The sequence below is a fragment of the Camarhynchus parvulus genome, chromosome 1 (assembly GCF_901933205.1).
Source record: "Camarhynchus parvulus chromosome 1, STF_HiC, whole genome shotgun sequence".
NCBI lineage: Eukaryota > Metazoa > Chordata > Aves > Passeriformes > Thraupidae > Camarhynchus > Camarhynchus parvulus.
The window spans coordinates 9,406,125-9,420,148 of record NC_044571.1 but is presented as its reverse complement, the minus strand read 5'-3'; the positions used below and the strand labels follow the sequence as shown (position 1 = coordinate 9,420,148).

General features: G+C 34.7%; 1 protein-coding gene across 1 annotated transcript in view; it reads right to left on the bottom strand.

Annotated features, from left to right (window-relative positions):
- Positions 1–14,024, bottom strand: part of CFAP47 (cilia and flagella associated protein 47) — a 260,858-nt gene that overhangs the window by 109,446 nt on the left and 137,388 nt on the right. Inside the window, 1 exon segment of the mRNA XM_030954886.1 lies at positions 12,301–12,438. Within this exon segment, the coding sequence (XP_030810746.1) occupies positions 12,301–12,438 (138 nt within the window).

The window sequence follows — 14,024 nt, the reverse complement described above, 5'->3', positions numbered from 1 at the left end:
ATTTCTTTTGCTAACTTTTACTGACAATTTTAGTTTCCCTAAAATGCTAAATTATAAAAAAAAATAATTATTTTTTACAGAATTTTAGGGGATTACTTCAGACTCACCATAAGCCTCCAAGTTTATTCCAGATACAAAACTAATTGCAATAATCAGTCATAAGACATGTAAACCTATTAGAAAAATGTTTTGGATACTTTTGACAGTGTCACTAGGTAAATCTAATGCAGGTTTGTCCTAATGCTGAAGGACAAACCTGCAATTTTTTCTATATAGGTAGACCCATAACTCCACTGGAAAAGAAGTTAAATCTTGTTTTAACTGGCTCTAGATACCTCTCTTCACTTTTACTTTCCAAGTATTCAAAATCCTCACTTGATTTATGGGGGAAAGCTGTAAAACATTAACTCATTAATAAAATATTACAACCCTATTACATTAAGAGTTCAAAATTATGCAAAAAGTCAGACATTTGTATTCATTTTTACTACATGAGGATTAACTTATCTTTGAAAAGGCTAAGTTCTAAACACTTCTACACTTTTCCAGGGAGGTTATTAGTTTAGGGGTCTTACCTTTAGGCTTGAGCTCATGGGTTTTCTCACCTAAGGGTTATACTTTTTCAATAAAAGTGATCAATATGTACAGCTTTTAAAAATGTTTTTGCATAACACGGCAAGAGAAACTTTGCTCTCAGCTGCCATTTTATGTACATGAACATATCTGAGAAACCCGAACATTTAAATGAATATTCATGTCATGTATTCCATATAACACTACTTGGAAAAATATTTCAATATTCATCAGTCATTAATCTTGTTCTTAAAGGATATGATGTTATAACTCCCCAAGAGCAACTTCCATAAATTAAGAGTGTGCCTTACATTCTGTATCCAGCCAAAGTCATGTCCTAAGTCCAGGTCCTTAAAGTGACTGAGGATGGAAGATTGCATTAGTTGGCACATGTAAATTGGAATTGATGTATGAAAGTGATCCCTTTGAAGTGCTGTAATTCAAAATTAAACTATGATGCTTTCATGTGTAAATATGTACTTAATATTAAATTAATTCAGAATTTTCAAGTTAATATAGTACCTATAGGCAGGCTTGGTGAAGAGGGGTATTCTGCAAAAGGAAAATCTGCAAGATAGATTAAGGTTCCTTTTCTTCAAGACTTGTCCTAGACCAGGCAAGGACTGTATCTCCAGAGCCTTTTTCACTCAGGAAAATTTGGAAATGGAAATTAGAACAATTTTTTAAAATGCAAAATCAAAACCTTGTTTTGGCCCTTGGAATTATCTGTGAATAATAAAACACAAAGCCCTGAAAAAGTGTCTGACCTTTTAAAAGGCAGAAATCCAGAACCTCTCTTTTTTAAATTCTGGCTTCAAATCCATCTTTTCAAATGAACATCACCACCTTATGGTGGAAACTGAGATACCACTAGCCCATGAAAGACATCTCTTTTCCCCAAACTTCTTCCAAACTGTAAGAAGAAGAGAGAATTTTAACACTAGACAGCTTATTTCAAGGAAATGGATGACTAACACCATTGGTATCTTCCATTTTTGAAGCTCAGTCTTCCATACTATTCATACCACCACAGCAGGATGTTCTAACACCATTTTTCAGTCAGACACCTTTACTCCATAGACACTTTCTCATCTCCATCTCCCAGGTAACAACTTCAAAAAAATCACCCAGCAGATCTGCTATGTCTGTGGGATGTGAAAGATGGAAAATATTTCATTACCTCAGAATATTCTTGATGTCCTTCATAAACTCTCAGTACCTTAAATGATGATGTCACAGCTCTCCCTTCTCCCTTGTAGTTGAGTGATGAAAATGTATATAAGGCAAATATGGTTATTCACCATTTATAGGGCCTTTTTCCACTCTCCATTTGGGTTGTGTCCTACACTTATCCTTCATGACATTTAGCCTAGCCTGTCTAGTGGTGACAGAATATCTATCTGCTGGTACACACAGAGATAGAAATCAGGATCTGATCTTATAAACGTGTTAAACTCTCTCTGATTAAATCATGGCATGGGAATAAACCCAGGGCACATGACAGTATGTCATCCATGCACTTGTGACATTAGTAAATACAGATCTAAAACAAAAGATAAAAAATCAACAAGAACACAGGTAATATATTGGGCATTAGAATTCATCTCCCCTCACCTTTTTGAGCTCTGCAGGCAGTATGACATATGTGAACACAAAGTATGCAAAGAGTAAGAAAAACTCAAATGCTGAAAAGAAATCCAGCAAGTTTTAGCAATACAAGCGCCAAAACTTCACTGTTTTGGTGGTTTTGGGAGGAAGTGGGGGGAAGTGGGGTAGGGGAACAGGGAGGAAATATTCTGCCTTAGTAAAAATTTGAGGAATAAATTCTGGGGAAATGAATTCAAAGGATCGTCACAAACCTTACCAATGTAGATCCAACGTCTCAATTACATTTCTTACTAAGACCACACACTGAGAAGAACCCCAGACTTTCATAACAAGCCACTGAATACTTGCTGAAGAGGTGGGATGGCAGGGACATTTAACAATCTGCCACATAAGGAATCTGCCACATAAGGAATCTGCCATGAATACATCACTGAAAATAAAGTTGGTAGGTTTCAAGTGCAATGGTCTATGTGTTGGGAATGACCTGTATCTCACACATATTATGTCACATGGAGTTCTCAAAACTCTCTCTCTAAGGCATTCTTTTGTCTTTTGATTGCCTGGCTTCATTAATTCTCTCTATTCTTAGAGATGATTAACATGTCTCATGTAGTTACCTCAAAATCAGACTGCCATCACAAGCAGAATCTTCATGGTAATTTACAGGAAGATGATACTTTTCAGTTACTGCACTACAGTTTTAGAAATTTGAATAGCAAAGAACTAGAACTTTTCACTCAGCATAAATTTCTATAATTGGAGGTTATATAGTGAAGTGATTGTTTAGAATACTAACACTTTTAAAGTGCTGTTTAACTTCTAATGTGAAGATAAGTGATATTTGCTTTAAGATTCACAGTTATTTGGTTATTATAATTACCTTCATTCAAAGACCTAGCAAAGAAAGAAGCTGAGATTAAGTGGAGAAGATACTTAGAATAATCTAGTCTAAGAGTTGAATAAGGAAATAATTCCAAAGGGCAAAGAGACAAGAATAACTCAAGAAGCAAAGTTTAAAAAAACCCACAAAGTGGCTGATTGTTAGGCAACTATGAAAAGACACAAAACCACAGAAAAACTTGTACAACCAATAAGAATTTGAAGTTCAGAAAGCAAATATTGTTTAATAAATTATTTTACTTTATTTTCCTTAGAGAAGATTTTTGAGGAAAGACAATGCTCACAATTTTCATATGCACAAAAGGTTGCTGGTTGGAGTGACCTCTCTGATGGAGAGAGTAACAAATGGTGGACTTCAGAGAATGCAAAAAGTATCACTGGAACCTTAGAGTGGTGAGGGTGGAGAAGAAGTTAGTCAGTAACTTTGAAGAATATCCTAGAGGAATGGTTATCAAAATCCACAAGGAAGCAAGTTACTTCTACCAAGTTATACCTAGCTAACACACTCTCATATTCCACAAAATGTCTCAAAACACCCTCATTCCCAGGCATATAGCTCACATAAATTGAATTGTGAAAATTTGTTAACAAACACAATCAGGGCTGTGTTAAACTAATGACCCCAAATTATGTACTAACCCTCTCTGATTCTTCTTACTTCACACAACTTTTAAATTACTTAAATTGAGAGGTTATTTTTGCCCAAGGACTACTGCCTTTTCCCAAAGGACTACTGTTTTTTCTCCATTTGCCATATCTTTCTTTATTTCTACTGACACCTTTTTTCTATTTTTGCCTATGTCTTAACTTTGGAAAAAATCTAAAGGTAACAGAAAGATCCAAAGGGAACCTTGTTTCTGGCTATCAACTTTTAAGGTCTCAGATAAGAAACAGAAAAGGTATTGCTCATTCCTATTATGCTGGCATATAAAGCTAAGGGTGATCATGGACAAAAGAATCTTAAATTTCCCTGTAGGGTCTCTGGAAGGTTGGGAAAATCATCAGTAATATGGAAGGATGGACACAAACACAATATAAAGCACATAAAAGGAAAAGAAGGGCAAAGAGAATAGAAGGGGAAAACATCTTGTGTCAGAAGACCCCACAATACCAGTTGCTTGAAAAAAAATTAAAAAGTAAATGGTAAAAGAACTTTTTATTCTGCCTCTTGGCAGAAACAGCATTCACTGGCCAGGTTTTGCATAGAGCTGCACATTTTAAGAGTGTGTAAACTGTGACTTATGTGAGGAATTCACTTGCCAGGTGAACAGCTTGGGCAGCTGTGTCACACAAATATTTCAACATGTCTGAAAAGGCAAAAGCCAGCTCAGAAGTCACGTACGCACAGTCACAGCTGATACACCCTTGGCACAGTAGGTTAAGTTATACTCAGATCATTTTCTGAGTCAGGAAATTCCTTAAAATGAAGTGTTTTCCTGTTCACATCACAATGAAAACAAAACATGATAAATAGCTTATAAATGTATGCATTTAATAGTTTTATTTCTTCAGAGAAAACATAATTGCTTAGAGTCTGGGGTTATTTAATTTTTTTCATTTTTTAATATGTGATGTATTACTACATAAAATACCTTCATAAATTTAACATTTTGTCTGTCAAGAACTCTTTAAAATAGAACATTTGACATCAAAAAACCGCAGCCAGAAAAAAACCAAATATTCAATTAGCATGACTTTAGAAGTGGTAAAAATCTTCTGCTGAAAAAAACCCCATACCAATGTGTAATTAATTCTTGTTTTCAACTTTTGTTTCAGTCGTATACAAGTTATTGAGCTAAATATGATTGTATATTGGTGAAACATAGATTACATAAAGAGTATATTAGTTAAACACAATGAACTGTGACAAGGCTAACAATCAAAAAATACAAAAAGACAGCAGAAAAGCAGCAGGTATTCTCCAGTTGCAGAAGTCTGCTCAAAATATGGCACTTAGTTACTGCAAAGGCTTTTTAATTTTAAGTCTTAGCAGCAAAGACCTGTTAAAGGTGCTTAACAATTCTCCAGGTGTATCATGCTGTGGGGAAATATACTTCGTGGTCTTTATTGTGAAATTCCAAGCCTTATTTTATTATTGTCAACATAGCATATTAAAAATAAGCTCACTGAGGACAAAGTGAACCCAGTTTTTACCAGTGCCGTGTCACAAAAGCAAATAACTGTTGTTATGAGTTGCAGCACACACAAGGAGCACAAGCCTTTCACCTGACAGCCAAATACCATTCAATCAACTGAATTATAGAATCTCCCTTGCAACTGTAAAATCAATTGCACTATTTCCCTAGAAGTTTTATATCCCCCAGCTTGCAATTCAGCACTTTCAAAAAAAAAAAAAAAAAAAAAACGAGAGGACCCCAGAAATGCTGAGTACAACATATCTTCATTTCTATTACAGAATGTAATTAGTATTCAAAGATTTTACCCCTTCTAGCTACCAGGAAACTAAATTGACAACATTTCCTTGAATATACATGAATTTTTAACTGAACCTTTAATGTGAATTAAATTTGATTTTATGATATGAACCTACATGAGACTTCAGTGAGAAGCCAGCTCACTTCCAGACAGGGTTCACTTTTTAATTCCGTACCATACACAGGCTCAGTGTAGGCAGTTTCTTCTTAAAAACATGCTAAATATTGAAGGTAAGAATGCCTATTTCCTGCATGAAGAGAGCCCAGAATTACAAATTTTATACCCCAATGAGTGATTCCTGACTGCCATTATTAGAAAAAAAATTATTCTGTATTTACAGATCAAAAATATTTTTTTCCAAAGTACTGGGGGTTTGCTAAAGATATAAAAGTAACCAAAAGCATTTTATTAACCCTAATATAGTCTTACTGCAGGGTTCCATAGGAACACAGCTAGGCAAATGCAAAGGCATTAAAACTGACAAATGTCTATTTTTCAGTATAACCCTTTTACTTTAAAATGAACCTTTCAAGTTCATTGGGATTTGAGTAACTTTCCATTCTAAACTCTGTCACAGAGCAGGCATTTCATCTTATTCCCCTAAGGAAAGGCAAAGAGGCAACACAAAGTGACATCACACACAGAGAAGGCAATATTTTTCCTGGAATAAAAAATATGTCTTCCCTGAAAGAGGTATTAAGGATTTCTGCTGAGCACCCAGGTCATTTTAGGAAAATTACATTTATTTCTCTATACATCCATAAAGTACAAAATCACTTATATGAGATAGCATCCTGAGCACAATGATGAAGTGGGCAGATTTTCATTAGATTTCAGAAAACATATTGTGGAGTTGTGTGAGAAATTCATGTCTTCAATAATAAAAAGAAACTATGAAGTAAAATTCCATTAATTTTCAAGCAGAAGATCTTTATGCTCATGTAATTTAATGTTAATAAAATCAACCCTTCGTTAATTTAATGGATATTGTCTGCCATATTTACAGTAGATGAACTTTATAAGGTTGTTCTTACTAATTTCTCAATATATTGCTGGGCAAATAAGGTGGAGATAACCAATAAATCCAGAGAAGTTAGTGAAAGCAATCCTGAAATTCTTTCAAACATTCAATAATAATTAATGTATAAATCACATTATGAAAGATACATTCTTCCTAAATAACACAAATTTACTTTAATATATTACCAGAAATACTAGTCACATTTTTACAATTAATTCTAAATTTCACAAAACTTCTTGCACACACATACACTCACTCTCTGATGACAGTGTATAAAATATCATCTGTCTTTTTACACAGTGGGAAACAGTAGTTCCCTAATACTTAAAATGTCATAGTTGTGCCAAGAACTATTAGGACTCTACCCAAAGAGAAAGCAAAAGAAATATTTTGAGAGAGACAACCAAGACCATAACAAATAAAGCACTGCAATGCACAAGAAATATCTATTACCTGCTCTGTAAAAATATGAGTGGTCCTTTGCTGGTTAGTTCAGCAAACCTACCCCACAACTGAATGTGTCAGAATGCAGGAAGTGCCCAGTGTCTGGATAAATTAAAAGCCAGAATTTTGAGTTGGAAATTTATTTTGCAGCTGCTACAGAAATAAAACTCATGAATTCCAGCAGCAGGATACTGACAGGACAAGAGATGGGCATGAAACTCATCCATGAGAAACATTGAAATGAACTGAGACTTTTACCAAGAAAAAAAATTACTATCACAACTATAATGGCCCAACCACAAACAGTCTTCAGGAATAATCTATTTCTAGCTTCAGAAGCAGACAATGGCAGCAGTACATGGTGCAAGCTCATCTAGTTACCAAAGTCTAGCACTACTTCTAATAATATTAATAACAGCAATAGGAAGAAGAAGAAGAAATTAGATTGGAAGGAGAAATGTGCTTTATTTTCTTCTCCTGTTGGAAATTATACTCCCTGTCATCTTAAAAATGTAATTTGGACTCAATCTAATCCTTTAATTGATATTTCTGAATTGCATATTTTTCAGAAATTTGAAAGAAATAAATATGTACATTATTATTAATATATATATATATATAAATTTTCCTCTGGATTTGTAAATCTGTTTATAAATTAACTGTTGTATTTTCCAAACAGGCTCTGAGAATGTTTATTCAATTATTTCCTCTGCTTGAGGGACTGAACATAAACCTTGAAGGAAGCTGTTCTCACCCTTAAACAATATTATTGATGTTGCAGTAATTTGAATGTCAAATATCTTGGGGAGAATTACATGGTTTTTTTGTGAAAGATTAATTTGAATGTTTCATAATATTTAGATTAATGTAAAAGATTCAAGTCATTATTCAGCTAGAAAAACTCCACACTGTAAGACTTCATAAAAAATCCCATATTTGATTTGAACTCCACTTCCTATGAACTGTCCCATCTATTAGGCCATAAAGTCTGACTTTTTCCTGTTTTCTGGCTCAGTGAACACTTTCACAGGTCACAGCAATTGAAACAGGATGATAGAGGAGACTGATGGGGACCTTCCCTCTATCCTCTCCTCACCTCATTATCTCCAGCCCCAGACATGCTTACAGGACTGTGAGGAACTGGTAAATATTATGCTCTTTTTCATTACCATTATGTACTCTCTGTGTGTTCATAATTCAGTACTTGCTAAAGGGTAAAATAATAATTGTTTGTAAGCATGACAAGGTAGGAAAGGCAAAATGATGACCTAGAAAGAGCATGTCAAACACTCCAGCATAACAACAAGGGCACTGGCTGCAGGGAGACTGCTGCTCTGTTGCTCATTTCCTCTTAAGTTTCAAAAATGTTGTTTTTTTTATATCACTCTGAATGTTTTCTGTCACAGACAACAAGTAAGGGCTTACACCTGGACCTGTCATGTGAGCCCCTCTCATTATTTCTGCTAAGGATTTTGTTTCTCAGAATACTTTTTTTTATTAAATGGGCTATTAATTGACAAAATTCCATACATACACATTTGAGGTCTGCCAGACATAACAGAATGATGTATTTCTCAGTAATACAGTTTACAGCCTATACAGACTTTCAAAACAAGCATAATGCACATCACAGATATTTAAATTGGGTAATAAAATTTAATCTCTTTATATGCAAATGCAATCCTACATGCTCTGATATCCAAAAATATGCAGATGTACAAGTTCACAAGAGGAGTGACTAATTTGTGGTTAGTGCAGATGCAGCATTACCTGCTTTCTCAGCACAATAATATTCCAACACCTCCTGCAGGAAGGGTGATGCAACCTGAAGTTCAGCAGCAGCCTTATTCTGTGAGCAATTACAGATTGCTCTCTGTACTAATTTTAAATGGGCTACCATGCATTGTTTGCACAGATTTTTAATTGCACACACTACCATGCCCCACAAAATTCCATGTGGGCCATAGGTCCTTTAAGCATTGCTATTTCAGAATTGTTTCAAAACAACATGTTATTTTACTGGGGGGATCAAGCTGTTCTGAGTCTCAGAAGGGCACAGGAAAATTCGTAACATCCAGCAGGCTGCAGTACTGCAGAAGGGCACCTACTGAGAAAGCGAGCAGTAATTGAACAATCTTTTTGACAAAGGAAGAAGGCATAAAACAGTCTAATACTTAATGTTCTACATATGCTATACCATTCCCCAAAGCTTGTATGCCTTGGCATAAGTATAGCTGCAAATGTGAAAATGCTATTAAAAATCACAGAAAAACAAACAAACAAAAAACCAAAACAAAAATAAAACTAACAAAAAGCCCACAAACAAACTAAGCTGCGGTTGGTATTGTAAATTTGCAAATATGCATGCAATTTACATGGGGATTATTTTCTCTGCATAGGTCTTTATTTCTTCCCTGAAGAGGGAGACTTAAACTAATCTGAAGCTGGAGCATACCATGCATGAACATACAGAATGTAGATTGGACTGAAAAATAGCTTAACTACCCAATCAAAATTTATGGGCTGGTAACTTAAAGTGATTTTATAGGACAGTCCTCTTAAAAAGACATTAATTCAAGAAATAAATATACACGTGAGATGTATCAAGTATATTTTAATATATTAAAAGTATGTGAAACACCTTACTGCATTAATACTGAATAAATCCTATCATTTACCATTGCATCCTCAGGTCTTATGATCTTTTCAAAAAATTATAATGAACAAATGCTAAACTTTTTTATATTTTTTGCCATCCTGAGTATGGTTTACCTGTTAATCATTTCAACAGAACAAAGATATTATCCTTATATAAAGACATCTTCCTTATATGAATACCCCACAGTGCTCCCACAGATGTTCAGCCCTGAGGGATTGATTTCAAGCCTGGAAGTCCAGGAGAATCACATGTGCAAGCACCTTTACCTTCCAAAGGCATCAGGTGCTCAAAGAATCACACAGAAGCAGTTTTTAAACTCAACAGGAAAGACACTTAACTCAGAGACATCTCATAAGAACTACAATGACAACTTAGGCTAGAAAACATTGCCTGCCATTGAAAGCCTGGTTGAAGCATTAATTAGCTTTAAGAAGACAATTAAACCAGGCTTTGCCAAAATGAATGTCTGACTTGGCCCCCCCTTTCCATCATGGCCTATTTACAAGTAGTGTATCTTTCTAATGTTTAGCCTTTCAAGTAGAAGGAAATTCAAAAACTTGGCAGTGCCATAAAAACCTAAATGCGCTCCATAAGACGAACAAAGTGGGAAGTAAAATCTTTGGATAAAGGCAATGCTTAGGGCAGCCACCATAAGACAACAGCCCATGCAAAATTCCCCAGAGTCTTGTACAAACAAACACTGAGGGATATCACTGCTGGCAGAACACTGAAAGCTGGGACTGAAGTGCCAGGTCTGTGCTGAGCCCTGCTGCTGGACAGAGTGGGAGGGATGCTGAAGAGGAGAGGGGGATAATCCTAATGATGCCCTAAACACTGCCAGCAGTCCTGCAGCTTGAGTCAGTAGCTTACTAGAAACATGCAGGTCACCATAAGACAAAGATAAAACACTAGAGTTGCACAAAAATAGCAAAAAATGGCAACTGAAAGAGAAGATGAAGTAACTCGAGGCAGCCATATAGGAATTAGGTGTGCAGACTGCTTCAATTAGCAATGGGATTTTCTGTGTGGGAGTAATTATTTCCATGTAAATTAGTGGCAGCAAAAGAGCAGATTCGGGGCTGATTACCTGGCTCCTCTCAGCAAGTTATGAGACTGATATTTTATGGTATTATTTATTGTCTTTTAATGTGTCAAACATGTTTGAAAATTTAAATGCGTAAATAGACCAATCAGTCTCACCCTGTCATTAGGGAATTACATGAAGCAGAAGTATTACAGTAATGATAATAGCAAATCATGAAGTTACATTGGATTTTCTACCTGAAAACAAAACCCTCCATTCACATCAGTGACAGGGTCAGTACTGAGACATCCACTCTCCTGAACTATTTTCTTGCTTAACCTTCTATGTTCAGTTACTTTCAGTTACAGCCTTTACTAGTTTTGGACTTGTAATTCCTAAATTTGCAAATATCTCATAAGAAAAAAATGTTTCATTTGGGAAATTAAAGATTAACAAAATTCATTAATATTCTCAGGCTTTCAGTAGAGATTTTAATATTATCTCCCATTTACCTGGCATTGCCCTTTATATTGTTTTTATCATTAATTCCACTTAATATCTGGAAAATTTATAATTCTTGTCTCTACTATGCAATCTGCATATATCATCTTAATTTAATCCTTCTTAAAATTCTTCTTCTGTAAAGTTCCAACGAGGTGTTGCGTGAGTTTTAATGTTAACCAACTTCCATGTTGTTGTACAGATTATTAATAGACTATAAAAGAACAGACTTTCTGATATTCACATGGACTTGACTCAAGTTATTTCTAATTTATTGATAAAATTAGCTTCTAATTCTTTTTAGAGCTTGATAAATTCTGATTTTAATTTATCTAGAAAATACAGTTATAAAGACAAAGATATCTCCAATCTGAAAGCCCTTCCTAATTTCCTAAAAACTCAATATTGACTAAACCAACTTTTTTAGTTTAAAACTTTCCTTGATAGCCTTTCTTGCAAGAAATATTCTTTAAAAAATTTAAAAAATACTTGATAATTTAAATATATACAAAATTAGACATTAAAAGCATAAAGAACAAGGTTCTCTAGGCAAAGCTATACTTGCAAATATAAATAGGAAGGTGAAGAAATTAATCTAAAAACAAAAACCTGGCTTTGTCTATTTGGTGTAACCACAAAAGGGTTCTTCTGGAACACTTGAAATCTCAAAACTAATGCAGATACTGCTTAGAATAAAGCAGGTGGTGACAATATGAAAGTAAATTGGTATTCTGGAATCTTTTCTTTTTGATTTTATTGTACCAAAGGAGTACCTATGTCTTACTGTTATTAGAAAGTCTTTTCCATAGTGGAAAGAAGTAAAGCAATATGAATTTCAGAAAAGGCCTGCTTTGACATCAGCACTAACAGCATTATTGGAGAGTTACAAAGAAAGCATTAAAAACATTCTGTCCCTCTCCAGCAACAAGCAACAGTCACTGATGTAAAAAGAGGGGGGAAAAATGAAAAGAAAAAACTCAGCTTAACAATTCATTAAAATGTTTCAGAAAGCACAAAAGGATTTCACACACTTTTTGTAGGCTGTGCATACTAAATATTCATTTAATTTTAAACCACATTATGATATAATTTTATGAAAATGGACAATGAATGCATCCATAATAACAAACATACCAATGTCAGCTGCATCAGGAGCTGGTGAAGTCCTGGCTGGCAGTTTCTGAAGGGCCCCTTTGCCACCTGTCCTCTGTGTTGAGCTGCTGCCTTGAGGCTGCTGCTGGTCTTCATCTTCAGCAACAAATGAAATTACACCTAAAACAAATAGATACCAGGTGTTGTATTACCCAGGAATTAGCTTCACAAAAACAGACTGCCAGACATGCACAAGTATTTCCTCTGTTCAAAACTAATACAAAATGAAGTACAACTTCCATTCCAGGTGTCAGCCATCCAATTAGAATTTATGATATTAAAAAAATATCTCTTGAGTAAGTGCAAGGAAATTAACCAATTTTTGTCCCCAAAAAGCTCTTCTACTTGGCTGAAAAGATCCATAATGGGCACCTGTAAAAGATCAGTAGTATGAAACACAATACAAACAAGGACTTCATAAAAGTTACAAAATCTGGTGATCACTAATTGTATCTTTTTCCCAGCTCAATTTTCTGTGCACAATCTTGATTGTTTCTGTTATTTCTTTTTAAATCACAGTGTCTCATTCTAGTGATATAAGAGATTAACTCTAATAGTTAAAATATTCCTGTGATACATTTTTGTATTGCATGTTAAATTGTAATCAAATGTGACAAGAAGATAAAATACAGAGACTATAAACCCCAGATTTATAAATTGCCAGATCTCTATTTAATAACATAAAATCTAGTATGTACAGGGTGCCTTTAAATAATATTAATGTTATTCTGGAAGATTTTATATACTGGCTTCCATTAGCATCTTTTCATTTCTTCCATTTCTTGCCTCTGTCTAAGAATTTTAAATCTACAGAAACTTTTGGAAATACCAAATAGCATTCTACCTGCATTATTTTCCTTCAATGTTTTAATATATTTTGAGAGTTTCTAAGCCAAAATAAATACATTTTGCAGGTTTAATTCTTGCTCCATATAAAATCTGAGGAGGTGACATTTTATGCTATTATATAGTAAGAAATATTCTCATTGCGATTATTAGAACTTGTGTGAAACATCTCCAAAAGAGAATTTGTTCATTGTGTCTTACCGAGGACTTGGAAAAACTATAATTAATGGAACTTTTAAAATTTGAAATGGGGAATTCTTATGAGAGTCCCAGAACAATTTGATTTGAAAATACCTACATCTAATTGTAGGGGGGCAGTAGAATGTAATCTTACCCCTCCATGAGTTGCAGCTGGGATCAATTACTAGAAATTAAGAACACCTGTAACTAATGAGAACAAGTGCCATAAAAGGGTATAGCAAGAGGGGAGTCAGATGGCCACTGCAAGGATCTAGAGGTGTTACTGCTCAGAGGAGCTGCTCCATGAGAAGCATTAAGAAGGTATGAAGCTTAGAAGCTAAGGGATCCTTGCAGCTTAATGATAATAGAACTGTTGCTGTGCACTGTTCTAATATATAAGGCTATGAATGGTGACCCCGGCGTGATTACAACAGGTGGTAAAAATAAAAAAGGAAAAAAAAGAAAAAAAAAAAAAAAAAAAGGGAAAAAAAGAAAAGGGTACCCTAAATAATGACTGAAAGCAGCAGAGATGCTGCAGAAGTCCGGACTTAATCCAGTCATCTAATTTGAGGTGAGCGACTGGGAAAATAGCTGACTATTTTGGCCACGTGGAAAGCTTTATTGAATGACAAAGTGCACATCATAGTTTACTGATTGTGAAGCTGGATTTGACTACTGGA